Source organism: Prionailurus bengalensis, chromosome B3, assembly GCF_016509475.1.
Source record: "Prionailurus bengalensis isolate Pbe53 chromosome B3, Fcat_Pben_1.1_paternal_pri, whole genome shotgun sequence".
Classification (NCBI taxonomy): domain Eukaryota; kingdom Metazoa; phylum Chordata; class Mammalia; order Carnivora; family Felidae; genus Prionailurus; species Prionailurus bengalensis.
In genome coordinates, this window is record NC_057355.1 from 61,810,208 (window position 1) to 61,832,730 (window position 22,523).

A 22,523-nucleotide genomic window follows, 5' to 3' on the forward strand; every position below is an offset into this window, starting at 1 on the left:
CGGCCGACTTCGGCTCAGGTCATGATCTCACGGTCTGTGAGTTCGAACCCCGCGTTGGGCTCTGTGCTGACAGCTGGAGCCTGTTTCAGATTCTGTGTCTCCCTCTCTCTCTGCTCCTCCCCTGTTCATGCTCTGTCTCTGTCTCAAAAATAAACGTTAAAAAAAAAAAATTAAAAAAAAATATTCCAATAGTGAAAGTTTTAACCCACAGATCCAAGAAGCTCAGCCAATGCCAAGAAGAATAAATACAATGGCTTTCAGAAAGCCATACCTAGGCGCGTAAGGAGGAGGCTGCCAAAAATTAAAGATCAAGAGAAAAACCTTACAAACATCAGAGGAAAAATGACACGTTATGGTAGAGAAACAACAGTAAGATGAGCTATTTACCAAAAACAATTTAAGTCAGAAAACAATAGACTGATACCCATCATAAAGTAATGAAAGAATCAACCTAATGTTCTGTATCCAACAAAAGAAGACTTCAAAGATAAAGACATTTTCTAACAGCTGAAACAAGTCAGACTGTACAAGAACTACTGCCTCCTAAGGTCAGAAACAAGATAAGGATGTTAGCTCTTGCAACTTAGACTCAATTGTGCTGAAGGCCTCTACCAGGGTGATCAGGAAAGAAACAAATAAAAAATATCCAGACTGAAAAGGAAAAAGTGAAATTCTCTATTCACAGATGACATTATCTTGTATGTAGAAAATACTAAGAAAACCGCTAAAACACTACTGGAACTAATAAATGAGTTTAGTAAAACTACAAGATCCAAAACTAATACACCGACAGACATTATTTCTACAAATGAGAAACAAATATCACAAATGCAAGAGAAAAAAATTCCATTTACATTTACAATAGAAGCAGCAAGATTAAATTACTTAGAAATAAACTGAACCAAAAAGTATAAAACCTGTACAAAGAAAACTAAAAAACACTTTTGGAAAAAATTAAAGACAACTTTAATAAAAAAAAAATATCCTGTGTGTATGCACTATAAGACCTAATATTGGTACAACAGCAGTACTCCCTAAAAGGCGATCCACAGCTTCAACACAATTCCTATCAAAATCCCACCTGGAACTTGTATAAAAATCCAAAAGCTGATCTTACATTTCATATGAAAATGCAAGGATCTCAAAATAACCCCAAAAATCTTGACAAATATGAATGAAGTTCTCTAAAACTTGTATTTCCCAATTTCAAAACTCACTATCAAAGCTATAATAAACATAACAGTGTGACAATACCGGCATAAGACTAAACACAGAGCTCAAATGAACTTAATTCAGAGTCTAGTAATGAACTGCACATTTATATTAAGTGATTTTCAACTGCCGAAGGTGCCAAAACAATACAGTGGGTAAAGAATGGGCTTATGTTATTCATAGTAGCTAAAAAGTAGGGGGCACCTGGGTGGCTCAGTTAAGCATGTGACTCTTGATCTCATAGTAATGATCTCACTGTTTGGGAGTTCAAGTCCCATGTTTAGCTCTACAAGGATAGCACAGAGCCTCTCCTTGGGATTTTCTCTCCCTCTCTCACTGCCCCTCCCCCACCATATCTCTTGAAATAAACTTAAAATTTTTTAGTAAAAATAAAAAATTTTTAAAATTAACTAAAAAATAAAAATTAAAAAGTGGAAATAGCCTTAATGTCTATGAACTGATGAGTGAATTAAGTAAAATGTGCTATACCCATACAAGATTATCATTCAGAGATAAAAGAAATGAAGCATAGACACACACCAACATGGATGAACCTTCAAAATGTTATGCTAAATAAAAGACCACACATATTATATAATTCTACTTATATGAATGTCCAAAACAGACAAATCCATATAGACAAAATGGGGACAGTTGTGTGTGGATGAGGTGGGGTTGAGGAGGGGATGCAAAAAAAAAATGGGGTGTGATGACTAACAGAGGGCAAGGAGTTTTCTTTTTGGGGTGATGAAAATGTCCCAAAGTATCTGGTCATGGCTGTACAATTCTACTGAGTATACTAAAATCACTAAACTGTACACTTTAAAAGGGTGAATTTTGGGGCACCCAGGTGGCTCGTAAGGTTAAGCGTCCAAGTTCAACTCTTGATTTTGACAGTCATGATCAAGCCCCACGTCAGGTTCCATGCTGAGAGTGGTGCCTGTTTGAAATATTCGCACGCACGTGCGCATGCTCTCTCTCACTCTCTCCCCCCCCCACCCTGCCCCTCTCCCCAGCTCAAGTTCTCTCTCTAATTAAAAAAATAAATAAATATAAGAGTGAATTTTATGGCAGTGAGTTAATCTCAATTTTTAGGAAGTTAAAAATATACACTAACGGAAGTTCTTTGAATGGACAGGAAATGAACCAATGTGAAAATGGATCCAAGAATGAATGAAAAATAGATGTGAGTAAATATAAAACATTTGTTCTTTAAAGGACTACTGACTGCTTAAAGCAAATAAAGTAACAGTGTTTGAGGAATTTATAACATATATACAAAGACACAAATTATAAGAACTATGCTTATAATTAGCTCTCCAAGTCCTGTTATAATTGAATTCCACTTTTTTTTTTTTTTTTTTAATTTTTTTTTTTTTCAACGTTTATTATTTTTGGGACAGAGAGAGACAGAGCATGAACGGGAGAGGGGCAGAGAGAGAGGGAGACACAGAATCGGAAACAGGCTCCAGGCTCTGAGCAGTCAGCACAGAGCCCGACGCGGGGCTCGAACTCACGGACCGCGAGATCGTGACCTGGCTGAAGTCGGACGCTTAACCGACTGCGCCACCCAGGCGCCCCTGAATTCCACTTTTAAAATAAGGACACACACTATAATCTTTACAAACACTGCAATGCACTGAACTGTGTCCCTCTCAAATTCTTATGTTAAAGTTCTAACTCCCAATATGATTGTACATAGTCTTGAAGATGTAATTAAAGTTAAATAATGTCATAAAGATAGGGAAAGATCTCTCCCCACACTACATTAGGACAAAGCTGGAAGGCAGCGATGTACAAGCCAGGATGAGAGCTTTCAAAAGAAATAGAACCCTGCCAAACCATTCTCTTGGTTCCAAACCATTCTCCAGAACTGCTGGAAAACTAATTTTCACTGTTTAAGCCACAGTTGATGCTATTTTGTTATGTCAACCTGAGCAGACTAATAAAACCACTTCTAAAAATGGAATTGTCAAGATGTAATACTTAAAAACTAGCCATATTAGTGATAAAAATAAATGTAAGTGAACAAAATATCCTAAATAAAAGTCAAAAGATTTTAACAGTGAACAAAAAGTTCCAACTATAAGCTGTTTAAACACACACACACACAATTTGAATATAAGGACAGACAGAGACAGATTCAAAGTGGAAGAAGGGAAAAGATAAGTCAGGTCAACAAAATGAGAAAGCCAATGTGGCTCAATAACATCAAAGTAGACTTTAAAAATAATTATCATCAAAGATAAAGAGGAACCTTGTAAAAGTTTTATGGATTCAACTCATCCAAAAGACAAGAATCCTAAAGTATATATACCTTATCATATAGCTTCAAGATACTTGAAGCAAAAAATTTTTAGTACTGAAAAGAAAAACAGACAAGTACATGACTTTGGTGGGAGATTTTAACACACCTTTCTCGGTAACCGATAGGACATACGGACAAACAGACAATTAAGGAGAAAGAAGAAATGAACAATACTGTCATACTTACCTGAGAAAACTACCAAACACTACGTAATACATAAATTTTCAAGCGTGTACTTAGTATTTTTTTAATGTTTATTTATTTTTGAAAGAGAGAGAGAAAGAGAGCAAGCAAGCAGGGGAGTGGCAGAAAGAGAGGGAGACACAGAATCTGAAGCAGGCTCCAGGCTCTGAGCTGTCAGCACAGAGCCTGACATGGGACTAGAACTCATGAACCACAAAATCATGACCTCAGCCAAAGTCACTTAACCAACTTAGCCACCCAAGGGGCCCCAAGAGTGCACTTAGTATTAACCAAAACTAATCATATGCTAGACAATAAAGCAAAGATATGATAAATTTGTATTTCAAAGGTTTTTTTTTTCAAAGGTTTTAAGTTACATGTTCTCTAACAAGAGACTCAAGCTATAAATCGATACTAAGTATCAATACAACATACCAAAATTTGCAGAAGGTACCTAAACCAATGCTCAGAGGAAATTTTATATCTTTAAATAAAAGGTCTAAATCAATTATAACAGTCAGGGGTTGATAAACTTTTTTGTGAAGTGCTAGATAGTAAAAATGTTAGGCTTTGAGGTCCATACAATCTGTTACAACTATTCAACTCTGCTACTGTAACATAAAAGAAACACAGACAATATGTAAACAAGTAAGCACAACTGGATTCCAAATCATGGACACCAAAATTTGCATTCTATTTCGTTTTCACAGGTGACAAAATATTACTCTTCTTTTACTTTTTCCCTATTTAAAAATATAAAAATCTTAGTTTGCAGGCGATATAAAATAAATGGCAGGCTAGGTATGGTTCTCGAGGTCTTAGTCAGCTAACCCCCATTCTAATGTAACACGGGCAAATTAAACCAAAAGCAAGTAAAAAAAAGGAAATAAAAATGGGGGGGGGGTCAATGAAACAGAAAAGAGAAACTGAATTTGTGATTTGAAACCTGCCAAAAATGAAAACTCAATGGATTCCCTGATGAAATTTAACACATAATGAATAATCTTGCACAAACCTGGGAGAATACAACAGTTTACAATTTATTTTTTAAGCTTATAGAATTATTTTTGAGAGACACAGAAACAGTGCAGGTGGGGGAGGGGCAGAGAGAGAGAGAGAGAGAGAGAGAGAGAGAGAGAGAGAGAATCCCAAGCCAAGCTCTGTCTGAACATCTGTCTGAAGTCTGAAGTTGTCTGAACTTCTCCCTTGCAAAAATTTCACTTAAGTGGTGAAAAATGGCTTTTTCTTTACCTGTTTAACAGCTTTATTTATAAATTATGTAACATAAAATCCACACCTTTTTTCAAATTTCCTTCATCTATTTTACCCTTCCTGCCACTAACCTCTCCTTGGCAACCACCAGTTTGTTCTCTATATTTAAGAGTCTGGTTTTTAGGGTTTTTTTCCTTCTATATTCTTTTGTGAAATTCTCTTTCTTAAATTTTGAGTGAAATCATATATTTTCTTTCCCTGATTTATTTCACTTAGCTTTATATACTCTAGATCCATCCTTGTTATTGCAAATGGCACAATTTCATACTTTTTTATGGCTGAATAATATTCCATTGTATGTATTTACATCTTTATCCATTCATCTTTGAATGGACACTTGAGTTCTTTCCATATCTTAGCTACTGTTAAGTAATGCTGCAATAAACATAGGGGTAGCACATATCTGTTGAAATTAGTATTTTCATTTTTGGAGGGGTAATCCAATTTTGGGGGGTAATCCTCCAATAAAAGGATTAAGGGATCATGTGATAATCCTATTAAAAAAATTTTTTTTTACAAACTCCATACTGTGTTCCAGAGTGGCTGCACCAGCATACATTCCCATCAACAGTGCACAAGGGATCCTTTGTCTGTGTATCCTCACCAACACTAATTTCTTGAAACACTTTCTTACACCATACACAAAAATAAACTCAAAACAAAGACCTAAATGTGAGGCCTGAAACCATAAAATTGCTAGAGGAAAACAAACACAAGCAGTTATCTCTTTGACATCATCTCAGAAACATTTTTCTAGATACATCTCAGTTGGTAAGGGAAACAAAAGCAAAATTAAACTACTGGGACTACACCAAGATAAAGAGCTTTTGCACAACAAAGGAAATTATCAACAAAATAAAAAGACAACCTACAGAATGGGAGAGGATATTTGCAAACAATATACCCAATTAGGGGTTAATACTCAAAATATATACAGAACTTTTACAAGTCAACACTAAAAAAATAGTAATAATCCAATTAAAAGTGGGCAGAGAACAGGAACTGACATTTTTCCAAAGAAAACCTACAGATGGCCAACACAAGAAAAATGTTCAACATCACAAATCATCAGGGAAATGTACATCAAAGCCATAAACTTATCACCTCACACCTATCAGAATGGCTAAAATCAAAAGCACAAGAAATAAAATCCACCCGTTTTAAGGGACAACTCAAGGCTTTTTAACAAATTTATAATTTTGCAATCCAGTTTCCTTCATCTTTTTTTAAAAGGCTAATAAGCAAAACAAGCCCTCTTTTTCCTTTTCCTGTTATGTCAATTTTTAAATAAATTCATATAAAAACGTCATTCTCTATCAATTAATTGAGGATTAACATTTAATGAAAGTTCTCTATCTTCAATTTCAAGATAATAACTTCCACGATGTAGAAAAAAAATCTGTATTTTCTTTTCCCTTAGTCACACCACCTGAATTTTGTTTTCAGTAGCAGAGAACTTTATGAAGCTAGATGTTGGCTGTTACTGCAGTAATTGCTTTCACATTTTCCTGGGAAATTAAACTTGTTCAGTTAGAAAGGTTCTCAGAAAGGATCTCTCCTTATCTTCCAATAAAAACTTTATGCATAATGCATGAAAATTTGTCTTGGTGGGAGGATTTTGCAAAGAACCCTGAAATTTCATACTTCTAAAAAGCCTCTATCCAAATAAATTAGGTGAAAGATTATTTAAGCAAGAATATAAGCAAAACCAACAATTTGTACAATTTAAAAAAAAGGATTACTTTTTTGATAATAATCAATGCAACAAATAAATAGGATATGTGCCATCACTCTGAAACACATTTAAAAAGCTATAAGTGCTACAGATAAAACTCAGTCAACATTTACTGAGCACCTAAAACATGCTATTATATTTTCTTGGGCACAGGGATTATTGCCAAAACAAATAAAGCACAGTCACTACATTCAAGGAATTTACACACCAGTACAGGAGACATACAAGGAGACAACATGTTCCTTAATAGATGCTATTATAAACATATGTACAGGTAACTACTGATGCACCTTAGAAGAAACTATAACATAATGCCTTCCACAAAACTGGTTATTAGATTAACAGAAAAAAGAAATCCACTGGAAAAAGGAAATGTAAAATGCAGAAGAAAACAAAGAGCTCCTAGAAACTGAAATCTGGGTTAGGGTGCCTGGGTGGCTCAGTTGGTTAAACGTTCAGCACTTGGTTTTGGCTTAGATCATGATCTCATGGGTTCAAGCCCCACATCAGGCTCTGTGCTGGCAGTGAAGAGCATGCTTGGGATTCTCTCTCTACCCCCTCCCTCCTCTGCCTCTCCCCCACTCACGCTGTTTCTGTCTCTCCCAAAATAAATAAAGAAAGAAAAGAAAAGAAAAGAAGAAAAAGAAAGAAAGAAAGAAAGAAAGAAAGAAAGAAAGAAAGAAAGAAAGAAAGAAAGAAAGAAAGAAAAAAAGAAAGAAATTAAGAAATTGAAACCTAGGGTGCTTGTGGCTCATTAAGCAACTGACTCAATTTCGGTTCAGGTCATGATCCTACAGTTCTTGAGCTGGAGCCCACATCAGGCACGGTGCTGACACTGGGGAGCCTTCTTGAGATTTTTTCTCTCTCTCAAAATAAATAAATAAGCTTAAAAAAAGAAAAATCAGGGGCTCCTGGGTGGCTCAATCAGTTAAGCGTTCAACTTTGGCACAGGTCACGATATCAAGGTTCATGAGTTCGAGCCCCAAGTCCAGCTCTGTGCTAACAGCTCAGAGTCTGGAGCCTGCTTTGGATTCTGTGCCTCTCCCCCCGACCCCCACTCATGCTCTCTCTCTCTCTTTCTCAAAAATAAACTTTAAGAAAAATTGTTTTTAAATAATAAAATTTTTAAAAATAATAGAAATCTGATTTTTTTTAATGTTTATTTTTGAGAGAGACAGAGACAGAATGTGAGTGGGTTGGGGCAGACAGAGAGGGAGGCACAGAATCTGAAGCAGGCTCTAGGCTCCAAGCTGTCAGCACAGAGCTTGACATGGGGCTCAAACTCACAAACCGTTGAGACCATGACTTGAGCTGAAGTCGGACGCTCAACCGACTGAAGAAACCATAACATGGTTGTAATCATGATTGTAATAAAAACTTCAGTAAGTGGGGCCCCTGAGTGGCTCAGTTGGTTAAGCGTCGGACTTCGGATCAGGTCACGATCTCACAGTTGCAAGCTGGAGCCCCGCATCAGGCTCTGTGCTGACAGCTGAGAGTGTGGAGCCTGCTTTGGATTCTGTATCTCCCTCTCTCTCTGCCTTTCCCCTACTTGTTCTCGGTCTCTCTCTCTCTCTCTCAAAAATAAATAAAATGTAAAAAAAAAAAAAAAAAAAAGCCTTCAGTAAGTTAGATATTAAATCAAGAAAACCTCATGTAAAGTAGAGCAAAAAGATAATGACAGGGGAAGAAAAAAAAAAAGACCATATAAAGTAATCCAGGAGATTGAACATCCAACCGAAAACCTGAAGTGGAAAATTTACCAGAATAATAATACTAAATATGTTCCTACAACTAAAGAACATGAATTTGATTGAAAAAACACAGCACACAACAATGAGAACCACACCAAAGCTTATCAATGTGAAATTTCATAATATGAGAGATCAACAAAAGATGTTAAGAGCATGAAAGGACCAGGAATCAAAAGGACATCAAACTTCTCAAGGCGGGGGTTGGGGGGGACTGGCAGGCTCAGTTCCTAGAGCATGAGACTTTTGATCTTGGGGTTGTTAGTTCAAGCCCTACACTGGGCACAGAGCTTACTAAAAAAAACCTCTGAGAATGCAAGCTGGTGCAGCCGCTCTGGAAAACAGTATGGAGGTTCCTCAAAAAACTAAAAATAGAACTACCCTATGACCCAGCAATTGCACTACTGGGCATTTATCCACGGGATACAGGTATGCTGTTTCGAAGGGACACATGCACCCCCATGTTGATAGCAGCACTATCAACAATAGCCAAAGTATGGAAAGAGCCCAAATGTCCATCGATGGATGAATGGATAAAGATGTGGTGTATATATATATACAATGTGTATATATATATATATATATATATATATATACACACACACACACACACACACAATGGAGTATTACTCGGCAATCAACAAGAATGTAATCTTGCCATTTGCAACTACGTGGATGGAACTGGAGGGTATTATGCTAAGTGAAATCAGTCAGTCAGAGAAAGACAAAAATCATATGACTTCACTCATATGAGGACTTTAAGAGACAAAACAAATGAACATGAGAAGGGAAACAAAAATAATATAAAAACAGGGAGGGGGGCACAACAGAAGAAACTCATAAATATGGAGAACAAACTGAGGGTTACTGGAGGAGTTGCTGGAGGGGTTGTGGGAGGGGGGATGGGCTAAATGGGTAAGGGGCATTAAGGAATCTACTGAAATCATTGTTGCACTATATGCTAACTAATTTGGATGTAAATTTTTTAAAGTAAAAAATAAAATTAAAAAAAAAAAACCTTCTCAACAGGTAACTGGAACACAAGAACACGTTTTCAAGCAAAGAACTCTATACCCAACCAAATATATAAAGCAGGAGGATATAACAAAGTTACTTTTCACCATGCAAGAAGAAAACTAAGGGTTGAAAAGGGCAAAGCAAGTTGAAAGGACACTACTATTTCCATCAGAAGTGATTTTATTTAAATATTCCAAAATTCTACATACCATACATTCTTTCTGAGGGAACAAAAAGATGTACTTGACCAAAAAAAAGAGAACACAAAGCAATAGAGACAACTGAAGATACAGGAAATAGGAGGACCTATATAAAACAATGTTAAATGAAGAGTCAATAGGATGACAGCAAAGTGAAATCCCAAACCTTTACAGTCTCAGAGAACTAGTTCAGATTGACAAAGGCAGACAAGAGCAACTCAAGATAGTATTCAGGAGACAAAAAAAATTTTATGTTAATTAGATGAAAAGTGTGTGCGTGTCTAAGTAAACTGAGAAATTTCAAGTTTAACTTAAGAATTTGAAAAGAACTGGGGTGCCTGGGTGGCTCAGTTGGTTGAGCACCCGACTTCAGCTCAGGTCATGATCTCACGGTTCGTGAGTTTGAGGCCGCGTCGGGTTCTGTGCTGACAGCTCGGAGCCTGGAGCCTGCTTCGGATTCTGTGTCTCCCTCTCTCTCTGCCCCTCCCCTGCTCATGCTCTGTCACTCTCTACCTCAAAAATAAATAAAAACATTAGAAAAATAAAAAATAAATTTTAAAACGAATTTGAAAAGAATTACCACTAGGCATATAGAAAACTAAGGGAAAGAAAAAATATGGTAACAATTACTAAAAAACAAAATTATACAAGAAAATGTGTTTATGATCTACTATTTGGCTAAACAGTATAGAAAATTTGTATCACAGCATTAAAAATGGATATTTTTGTGATGACTGTACTGACAAGGGAAGAAAAACTGAAAGACTTGGATAACATGTAAATATGATAATTAATTGGCATTGCATATGATTTAGACAGAAACAGATATCACTAGAAATGACTGTAAGTGAAAAATCAAATTTCCTTTAGGAAGAACTGTAGGGGGTGAAGAGGAATGAAGCAAGAGAGTGTCTTTTTAACCATGTGGTTTTATTTAAGCTTTTTAAATTATGTGTATATACTTATCATATAATGAAATTGTCTGGTCTTCATCCAGTGTTCCTAACACAGAGTTTCTATAAAACCCTTGGAAATTCCTAAGTGATACAAGTGTCTTTGCTAGGGGAGCCTATGTGGCTCAGTCAGTCAAGCATTCAACTTGATTTCCACTCGGGTCATGATCACAAAGTCCAGGAATGGAGCCCCACATCCCACATCAGATGCTCTGGGCATGGAGCCTTTTTAAGATTCTTTCTCTCTCCCTCTTTCCCTCTGCCCCTCCCCATGCATGGGTGTGGGCACTCTATTCTTTCTCTTAAAAAAATAAATAAATAAAAGTGTCTGTATTATTCATGAGCCCACTGGATCACACTTAAGACTACACTAATGAGGTAACTCAACAGTGAGGTCCTATAAAGCTTCATGATGGGGACTGGTCACTAGAAGGACCCACCCTGTGATTAGAGGATTGGGGCTACAAAGCAACCTGACCTGCAGGGAGGGGAAGGGCGCTGGAGAGATTAAGTTCAATCACCTGGCCAGTGACTTAGTCCACACCTACTTGAAACCTTGAAGCAGACACCAAAACTCAAAGGCGTTTCCTAGTTGGTGAACACATCCATATGCCAGGAGGGTGACACACCCTACAGGTCTCCTGAGGAGAGAGCATGGAGGCTCTACATTTGAGACCCTCCTGACCTCACTCTCTATCTCTTCATATGAATGATTCTAATCTGCATCCTTTATAATAAACTGCTGTCATAAATACAGTCCTTTCCTGAGTTCTATGGAGTTATTCTAGGGAATTAGTAAGCCTGAGGGTGTTCATGAGAACCTCTGAATTTGCAGCCAAATGTTAAGAAGTCCAAGTAACTTGGAGACACCACTTAAGGCAGCTATCTGAAGTAGGGGCAGTCTTCTAGGGGACCATGTCTTCAAACTTGTGGAAACTAACACCAGCTCAGTTGTTAATGTCAGAACTAAACTGCAGACTGTAATAGTTGGGGTTGAAACAAAATAATACTATTTTTACTTAATATTTTCTTTTAAGGCAATCAGTAGACTCTGAAGAGTTAAACTGAGAAGTAACAGTATCCAATTACTTTTAAAAAATTAAAAGTCTGACAAATAAGGGCAAAACTGGAGGAAAAGGCATTCCAACATTTATAAGAATAATGTCTGCAATAGAGACAAAATAATAAACATCAAAGCAGGTAAGAACAATGACTAATTTTTTTAAAAGGTGGAGTAGAGTAGGACCCTAGGTGGAATCTAAAAGTCAGACAACTACCATTACAAAGCTATACTAATTAAAACAACATGGGTATTGCCAAAGGGTAAACAAACTAATCAAAGGGGAAAAATGGTGTCCAAGAAAAAACTCTCACATCTATGATCACCTGAGGAATCCCAATGGCTGGTAAGTATATAAAAAGATGATCAACTTTACCAACTTAGCAAAATCCAATTTAAAACCCCAATGCTCCAGCTTTCACCACTTCTAAATATAGTACTAGAAGTTCCAGCTACAGCAATTAGGCAAGAAAGAGAAATAATATACATTCAATTTGGAAAAGAAATAAAGCTATGTCAATTCATAGATAACATGATCTTATATATAGAAAACTCTAAAAAATACACACATAGCAAGAAAATCAATAAATTCACCAAAGCAAAGGATACAAAAATCAACATGTAAGAATGAATACGTTTTTATACTGAGCAATACACAATATAAAACACAGCAATTTCCTTTTCAAAAAGGAAATTAAGAAAACCATTCTATTTGCAATACAATCAAAAAGGATAAAATACAGGGGCGCCTGTGTGGCTGAGTTGGCTAAGCTTCTGACTTTGACCCAGGTCAGGATCTCATGGTTCCATGAGTTCAAGCCCAGCATCGAGCTCTCTGCTGTCAGCACAGAGCCCGCTTCAGATCCTCTGTTGCCCTCTCTCTATGCCCATCCCCTGTGCTCTTCTCTGAAAACTAAATAAACATTTAAAAAAAAAAAAAAAAAAGCAAGAGTAAAATATGTAGGAATAGATTTAACCAAGGAAGCAAAGACTTCTTTACATTAAAAAGTATACAGTAGGGGCATCTGGGTGGCTCAGTCGGTTGGGCATCCGACGTCAGCTCGGGTCATGATCTCACAGTCCGTGAGTTCGAGCCCCACGTCAGGCTCTGTGCTGACAGCTCAGAGCCTGGAGCCTGCTTCCGATTCTGTGTCTCCCTCTCTCTCTGCCCCTCCCCCGCTCATGCTCTTTCTCTCTCTGTCTCAAAAATAAATAAAAACATTAAAAAAAATTTAAAAAAAAAGTATACAGTATTGCTGAAAGAAATTAAAGACCTAAACAGAGGGGTGCCTGGGTGGTTCAGTTAGTTAAGCCTAAGACTTTTTCTGCTCAGGTCTTGATCTCATGGTTCATGGGTTCGAGCCCCACTTCGGGCCTGTGCTGACAGCTTAGAGCCAGGAGCCTTCTTTGGATTCTGCGTCTCCCTCTCTCTCTGCCCTTCCTCTGCCTCTCAAAAATAAACATTAAAAAAATTAAAAGTGACCTGAATGGAAAGATATCCCATGTCCATGGACTGGAAAACATAACACTTTTAAGGTAACAACACTACCCAAAGCAACATACAGATATAGTGTAACAGTTATCAAAAACACAATGGTCTTTTTTGTAGAAGCTGAATTTCATACAGCATTTCCAGGGATCTCAAATAGCCAAAACAAGCTTGAAAAAAAAGAACCAAGTTGGGAAACATACTTCTCTATTTCAAAGCATACCACAAAAATTACAATAATCATGGGCACCTGGGAGGCTCAGCTGGTTAAGCATCCAACTCTTGACTCTGGATTTCAGCTGAAGTCATCATCTCACAGTTCATGAGATCAAGCCCCACACTGGTTTCTGTGCTGAGAGTGGAAACTACTTAAGATTCTCTCTCTCCTCTCTCAAACTAAATAAAAATGAACTTTAAAAAATTTTTACTTAAATAAAAAAAGGTAAACTGAGGGCAAACTGTTCAAATTCATTTTTAATTGTGTTGGGTGATTATGATTAGACTATGGTTGGAAAATCAGCTATTATAGACAGCATTCACTAGTTACAACTATAAAAATACCAGTGATAAGCAAAAACTGAAAAGAACTTTCCCTTGATAGAAAAAAACAAGACTTGGGGCACCTGGGTGGCACAGTCAGTTAAGCATCCTATTTTGGCTCAGGTCATGATCTCATGATTCTTGAGTTCAAGCCCCATGTCAGGCTCTGTGCTGACAGCTCAGAGCCTGGAGCCTGCTTCAGATTCTGCCTCCCTCTCTCTCTCTGCCTCTCCCCACTCATGCTCTCTTTCTCTCTCAAGAATGAACATTTTAAAAAGCTTTTTTTAAAAAAGAAAAAAACAAAACTGTAAATTGAGTAGCATTCACTCCAACAACAATTCTTAGAAAACACAAAGCACTGACTTGTCCATAAACAAGTCAAGGGAAACTCATGAACATGGGGATTCCAAACTCAAAGAATAGTAATTGTTAATAGGATTTGTATTCAGTGAGAAAGGGAAGGTAAAGGAAAAATACTGACCTGGGATTTATTTCTGCCAAACTTGTGCTCCAACATTCCAAATAAGGCAAGTTTCTGGGTTTTAGTTCCACATGTTAGGAAGCTTGGAAGTTGCCACTATGTCCTAAACAAGTAAAATGCTAAATAGACTGAATAAATCAACTCTTTTTGGACCCATAAGAGAGGTGAAGACACAGTGGCAAACTACTGAGATAGGTGAATACAGGGGTCAGGGCCTTAGTAGAACACAGACTGACAAGTAAAAACCATTTTGGGAACCAGTGCTGGAGTAGAAAAACCTGAATTATAACCAACAAATTGCTAGAGGCTCAGTGTGAACAAATATGAAAGTTAAAAACCCCAGTGGAACTCTCACAGAAGGGCCCTCACACTTTTATGAGTTTTACCTCCAGGAGCTAGACCAGGTGCTCACAGTAAATATCCTCTCATGAAAAAAAGAAAACCCAGCAGTGCAGGGGGAAGCACTCTGTTCCTAACAATGAGGCCTGACCTCTAGAGAAACTAGTTAACCAGAGCCTAACCTACTAAGTTTTTATTAGAGCTTAACTGACCTGGGAGAAGAGAAAACACCCAAAAACTGCTACTTTAAAAAGATCAAAAAAATCAGTAAGCCCTTGGCCAGACTAATAAGAAAAAATAAAAAGAGAAAACAAATTACTACAATCAGAAATATACAATGTGATAATAAGAGTATATCACTATAGATACCATGGACATCAAAAAAATAATAAAGGATACTCTGACCACAAATTGGACAAACTAGATGAAAACGGACCAATTCCTTGAAAAAAAAAAAAAAAAATCTGCCAAAACTCACACAAGAAATAGGCAATCGGAATAGGCCTCTATTAAAGAAACTGAATCAATAATAACCTTCCAAAACAGAAAGCACCAGGCCCAGATGGGTTCACTTGTGAATTTTCCCAATTACGGAAGCAATTAAATCAATTCTCTAAAGGCTCTTCCAGATGATATATAGAGGAAATAATTCTAACTCGTTCTCTGAGGCCAACATTACCCTAGTACCAAAACCAGACAAAGACATTCTAAGAAAATGACAGATCGTCATCTCTCATGAACAGACGCAAAAATCTTTAACAAAATAGCAAAATGAATCCAACAACATATAAGAAGAATTATACATCATAAGCAAATGGGATGTATCCCAGGTACACAAGGCTGATTCAACATTTGAAAATCAATTAATGTAATCCATCACAACAGACTTAAAAAGAAAATTCAGATGACCGTATCAGTAAAATTGAAAACAAGCATCTGACAAAATCCACCACCCATTTATGATTAAAACTGAGTAAACTAAAATTAGAAGGAAATTTTCTCAACTTGGTTAAGAATATCCATTAAACAATTAAAGCTAACATCATATGAAATATGAGAAACTAGAACCTTTCCCAAGTTCAAGGATATCTCCCCTCACACTTCAACATCACACTGGAAATCCTACCTGGTACAATAAAACAAGAAATGAAAATGAAAGTAATATAGACTGGCTGGAGAGAAAGAAAGAAAACTGCCTTGGTGTGCCTGGGTGGCTCAATCGGTTAAGTGTCCAAGTTCAACTGAGGTCATGATCTCACAGTTCATGGGTTTGAACCCCACATCGGGCTCTGTGCTGACAACTCAGAGCCTGGATCCGGCTTCAGATTCTGTCTCCCTCTTTCTCTGCCCCTCCCTGGCTCACAGTCTGTCTCTCTCACTCTTTCTCAAAAATAAACAAACATTAAAAAAAAATTTTTTTTAATAAAGAAAACTACCTTTGTTCACAAATAACATGATCATCTAGGTAGGAAATCCGAAAGGTTAACAAAAAACTTCTGGGATTACTAAGCTATTATAGCAAGGTTGCAGAATACAAGGTTAATATACAAAAGAGCACTCTCCTATACACCAGCAATGAACATGTGGATTTGAACTTAAAAAGAATTTGGTGTGCCTGGGTGGCTCAGTTAAGTGTCCAACTCTTGGTTTCAGTTCAGGTCATGATCCCAGGGTACTGGGACTGGGCCCCCTGTGGGACTCAGCACTGACAGCACAGGGCCTGCTTGGGATTCACTCACACTCTCTCTCTCTCCCTCTCTCTTTCTCTCTGCCCCTCCACCACTCACTCACGCTCTCACTTTCAAAATAAACTTCAATAAATAAATGAAAATAAATTTTAATAAATAGAATAGACCCCCATAAGTGCGGTCACCCAATCTTTGGTAAAGAAGCAAAAAACAACACAAAAGAGCAAAGATCATCTTCTCAACAAATGGTACAGGAATGGCAGGACATCCACATGAAAAAAACTGAATCTAGACACAGACCTTCCACCATTCACAAAAAATAAGTTAAAATGGATCATAAACTGAAATATAAAACACAAAACTGTAAGATTTCTGAAAGATATCATTGAAGGAAGCCTACAGGACCTTGGGTATGATAATGACATTTTAAAAACAACACCAAAGGCAAGATCCGTGAAAGAAATAATTGATAGGCTGAATTTCATAAAATAAGAAAACACCTAAAAAATAAAAAAACTACTCTGTGAAAGACAATTATCAAGAGGATGAAAAAAAAACAAGCCACAGAATGGGAGAATATATTTGCAAAACTCACATTTGATAAAGGACTGCTTTTCCAAAATATACAAAAAACTCCTAAAACTTAAGAAAATGTCTAATTTTAAAATGGACTACAAGTGCGCCTGGGTGGCTCAGTCGGTTAAGCGTCCAACTTTGGCTCTGGTCATGAGCTCACAGTTCATGGGTTCAAGCTCCACATTGGGCTCTGTGCTGACAGCTCAGAGCCTGGACACTGCTTTGGATTCTTTGTCTCCCTCTCTCTGCCCCTCCCCTGTTCACACTCTGTCTCTGTCTCTCAAAAAATGAACAAATGCTTTAAAAAAAAAAAAAAAAAAGGTTAAAACGGGCTATAGACCTTAACATACACCTCACCAAAGAAGACATACAGATGGCAAATTAAGTGTATAAAAAGACATACACTGTAGGTCATCAGAGAATTACAAATTAAGATAATGAGATACTACTATACACCTATTAGGATTGCCAAAATCCAGGGATGCCTGGGCCTCATGTTGGGTGTAGAGATTACTAAAAAATATTTTTTAAAAAAACATAAAACAGGGGTGCTTGGGTGGCTCAGTCGGTTGAGTGTCAGACTTCGGCTGAGGTCATGATCTTGCAGTCTGTGAGTTCAAGCCCCACATTGGCCTCTGTGCTGACAGCTCAGAGCCTGGAGTCTCCTTTGGATTCTGTGTCTCCCTCTCTCTCTGCCCCTCCCCTGCTCGCACGCTCGTGCACTCTCTCTCTCTCAAAAGTAAACGTTAAAAATAATAAATTAAAAATGAAATACAAAAAATTAAAAAAAAATCCTACGCCTAAATATTCTCAAACTCTAAATCTAAATGAGCAAAAGGTTCCCGTTGTGAAATACCATCTAATTTGCCTATAATTCTAAATCCTGAACCCAATTGATACTCATTACAAAAAAATAAGCTGTCACTTCACAAAATGTAAACACTATGGTATATTTTATAGTAGCTTGCATTTATCAATATCTCAAGTCAGCACTCCACACAACCAATGTTAAATCCAAAATATTCCTTTTTATCTCTAAGAATAGAAAAGCTGTTAACCTACCTTTCAGTAATCTCTTGTTTCAATTGAGGAACTTCACCCAATGCTGAATCAATATCCATGAAGCCAAGAAAGTCCCGTTTTATATTAAGAGAAGCCTTCTCCAAACCCTTGCCTGATGTTTCATGACCCCTTGATAAAGGATCTGAATCTGTTAGCTGTACCTCTGACCCCTCACCTTCTATAAGACGGACCCGCTGACCAGGAGAACTGGGAACACTATTACCTTCCTGGTCAGAGCTGTTCTTTTGTTTTCCATCTCTCTGGGGCTTACTATTCAGCCCATCATCCCGGAACCCTTTAGCAAATGGATTGTAATCTATTTTCAGCTGGGTAATCTGAATGTTCTGATAAGCTGTTACTGCAAAGAATTCAGTCTGCGGGAAGGTAAAAGTATGGACACCAGGGCCATTTAATTGTATCACTTCAGTAGCCTTTTCTGCAGGCACCAAATGAAGTCTTGGCAGGTAGCGATGCATAGAGTGCAAGATGATATGCCCTTCTTGGTCCAGTGTGTTGTTGGTAAGTTTAAGTTTATAGAAAGATACTGGTTGATGCATCCAATAATGACCTGTGGAGGGAGATTCTGGGTGAATAAAAACCCTCCCCAAAACATGGGGCTCAGCCTTCCCACTTGGTTCCCACCAGCGACCATTCCACTTATAACGATGATTATCCACAGGAGATATATCCATGACAAGAATATACTTCATATTTGAATCTAAACCTGTTATCCAGTAACGACAGTATGGAAACATGCGTCTTCCCTGCTTGGTCAGAATCATCTCTGTGCTTCGATGATAGAATTCATTCCACATACTATTGTTATCCAAGGTGACAGTGATTCCTCCCACAGTACAATCAGCTGGAAGGCAAATCTTCCCTTTAGACTTTCCTGGTGATGACACACTGCTAGCCAAAGCACAGGCATCCCGATTAGTAACCAAAATTCCTTGATCAGTTTTGCCATTTCCTGGTTGTTTTAGGATGACAAAGAAGGTAGGTGCTGCTCCTGCCACTGTACCACCATCTTGATTAGCCAATAGAATCTGCTGTTTCTCCTCCATGATTCCAGTGGGAAACTCAGTAGTAAGATAATTGTAGTCACCACATAGTCACAGCAGACTTCCCAGCCTACAAAACAAGCAAAACAAAAAAAACAAAAAAACAAAAGCACTTTAATCAAGTAAACGTTTATTTAGTTAAAAATACAAGAATAATTATGCTATCCCCAAAACATATTCCTAAATTCTTTCAAGACTTTGGTTCTGCCTTTCTATCAATGTACTGACATTCACTTTGGATTATTGAATTATCTTTTTAAAATTCATTTTAATGTAATTACAGTTGACCCTGGAACAACTCAGGGATTAGGACCACCGACCTCCCCTTCCTGCATGCACAGGTGAAAATCTATATGGGGGTGCCTAGGTGGCTCAGTCAGTTAAGCATCCAACTTTGGCTCAGGTCATGATTTCACAGTTCGTGGATTCAAGCCCCACATCAGGCTCTCTGCTTTCAGTGTGGAGCCTGCTTCAGATCCTGTATCCCCCTCTTACTTTGCCCCTCCCCCACTTGCACTCTCACTCTCTCTCTCTCCAAAAAATAAATTAGGGGCGCCTGGGTGGCTCAGTCGGTTAAGCGTCCGACTTCGGCTCAGGTCACGATCTCGCGGTCGGTGGGTTCGAGCCCCGCGTCGGGCTCTGGGCTGATGGCTCAGAGCCTGGAGCCTGCTTCCGGTTCTGTGTCTCCCTCTCTCTCTCTCTGCCCCTCCCCCGTTCATGCTCTGTCTCTGTCTCAAAAAATAAATAAACGTTAAAAAAAATAAATAAATTAATTAATTAATTAAAAACGTTAAAAAAAATAATAAAAGAAAACCTGTGTGTAACTTCTGATTCCTCAAAAACTCAATCACTAATAAACCATGGTTGACAGAAGGCTTACCATAATATAAACAATTGATTAATATATTTTGTATATGTATTATATACTGCATTCTTACAGTAAAACTAGAGAAAAACTAATCATAAAAGATAGAAAAGACATTTGCAGTACTGTATTATATCAAAAAGTGTATAAAAGAAAATACCTGTGAAAATGTAATGTCAGAATAAGAGACATACATAATTAAAACCATCCTGACACTTTTTTTTACCCCATCACACCAGCAAAAGTAAAAATTTGGTAAGGTGTTGGAAAGGGTGTAAATCAACCAGCATTCTCATCTAACCAGATGCTGAGACTGTAAGACAACATAATCTCTATGATACAGGGCAACATGAAAATATCAAAACGACAGGGGTGCCTGGGTGGCGCAGTCAGTTGAGCGTCCGACTTCAGCTCAGGTCATGATCTCACAGCTCGTGAGTTCGAGCCCCATGTCGAGCTCTGTGCTGACAGCTCAGAGCCTGGAACCTGCTTCGGATTCTGTGTCTCCCTCTCTCTCTGCCCCAACCCACTCACATTCTGCCTCCATCTCTCTCAAAAATAAACATTAAATAAACAAACATAAACAATGTATAAGTTTTATGGACTCATACTCTACAAGATATATTAAGGGCAAAATGTTCCAAAGAATTATAGATTATGTTACACTTCTTGATAAAATTAAAAACAAAAAGCTAAAGAAAGAATAGAGTATGTATTTGCTTCACACATACATACTATTTATACAGGTAGGAAAAGAACTAGTGTTGGCTATATCAAGGGAAAACTGGGTGGGTGGGAAAAAACATACTGTAACACTGTAAATTTTTTACCTTGTGAACATACAATATATTTGAAAAATAATTAAAATTAGTCCTTATTTAACTAAAATCCCACATATAAGGGGGCGCCTGGGTGGCTCAGTCAGTTAAGTATCTGACTTCAGCTCATGATCTCACAGTTCGTGGGTTCGGGTCCCGTATCAGGCTCTGTGCTGACAGTTCAGAGCGGGGAGCCTGCTTCATATTGTCTGTTATTATTATTAAATAAATGAATAAACAAAGAAACATTAAAAAATGAAATGAAATAAAATAAAATCCCACACATATGATTTCATTTATATGTAATGTCTAAAGCAAGCAAATCTGCAGAGATGAAAAGTAGATTAGTGGTTGCCAGGGGAAGGACAGAGGGATAACTGGGACAACTGCTAATGGGTATGGGGTTTCTATTGGGGGTGACAGAAATGTTCAGTAACTAAAAATCTGTGAAGTGTACCCTTTAAAATGGTGAATTTTATGTTACGTGATTTATATCTCAATAAAAAGTTATACAGAAATGTCAGGTTGTTAAATTCAACTGATGTGTTCAATTACCTAAATATTCTACAAGATATAAAGTTATCTCTAATTAGCATTTACACAAAAAAGATGCTACATCACTACTCCTGCGTAAGTGGGTCAGTAATTTTAATTAATCAAATCAGCCTTTTATTGATGCTACTCACTTTAATTAAAAAGTCTAATTTTATCTTTCATCAGAGCTACTGACAAGCAGCAAAATCATATGATCTGAACTTTACCTCTTTTAGAGAACTGGCCACATGACCAAAAAACTTAAAATATTCACAATTAGCCTAAGGATAATAGATATTTTAAAAGTCAAGACTTCAAAAAGGTTGGCTACTGTTTCCTATTATGGCTAAATATAAAAATAGAATCCCACTTCCTTACACTAAAGCACTAATACCCAGGAAAGATGAAAAAACAAGTTCTTCTCTCATTTAGAGCTTATTTTTTTAAGAGAGAAAATTTAGGGTGATTCTTTTCAAAAGCTGCCTCAGGCTTAAGGCAATTAAGTTCACTGGTTTCCTAAAACTAGTAAGTTTAGGCAGCATCAGAGACTGATAAAGCAAAATTAAAATAGACCTACAAGTAAAAAATAAGGGGACTATAAAATTAATAAAGCTTAGGGGCGCCTAGGTGGCCTAGTAGGTTAAGCATCCAACTTTATTTCAGCTCAGGTCATGATCTCACGGTTCATGAGTTCGAGCCTCACATCAGACTCCAGGCGTTGACTATGTGGAGCTTGCTTACGATTCTCTCCCTCCCTCCCTCCCTCTCCCCCCCCCCAACCCCTCTCCTTCTTCATCTCTCTGTGCCCAACCCCCCCATGCACTCTCTCTCAAAATAAACGTTAAAAAATAAGGTTTAGAAAATTCACAAAAACTAATACCTGTACAAAAGCATATAATTCAAACTGCAAATTCCTATACTTAGTTGATAACGTTCAAAGTTTTTGTTTGTTTTTTTTTACAAACCACCATTTTTGTGAGCAATTATGTAAAACATTCTTAAGTACATTTACTTAATACAACTAAGAACTTAGTGGCAAAGAACCACCTAAACATCTTTTTAGATATTCCAAACCTATGAATATTAAAAAGGGTTTAGAATTTCTTAAACATTACCGTCTATAATACTAAAATTAAAATCTTGGTTTTCAGATTACAGGTAAAACTAGGGCAAAGAAGTTTTAACTAGTGCTTTAAAAAAGCACTCTTAAAAATCTATGACATGTCAAATATTCAACTGACAGAAATCCCATTTAGTGTTACAGAATGCATTGAAGTAAATTTTACGCTAACTTCACATAAACACATTTCAGATTTTTCCTTTTGCCTAAACAAACAAAAAAAAAAATTAAGTACAGAAAAGTCAGCCTGCCCTATTTCAAC

General features: G+C 37.3%; 1 protein-coding gene across 1 annotated transcript in view; it reads right to left on the minus strand.

The window, feature by feature from the left end:
- The window catches only part of MGA (MAX dimerization protein MGA), a 100,996-nt gene that overhangs the window by 74,968 nt on the left and 3,505 nt on the right, over nucleotides 1–22,523 (minus strand). Inside the window, 1 exon segment of the mRNA XM_043555596.1 lies at nucleotides 17,864–18,994. Within this exon segment, the coding sequence (XP_043411531.1) occupies nucleotides 17,864–18,927 (1,064 nt within the window). The 5' untranslated portion in view covers nucleotides 18,928–18,994.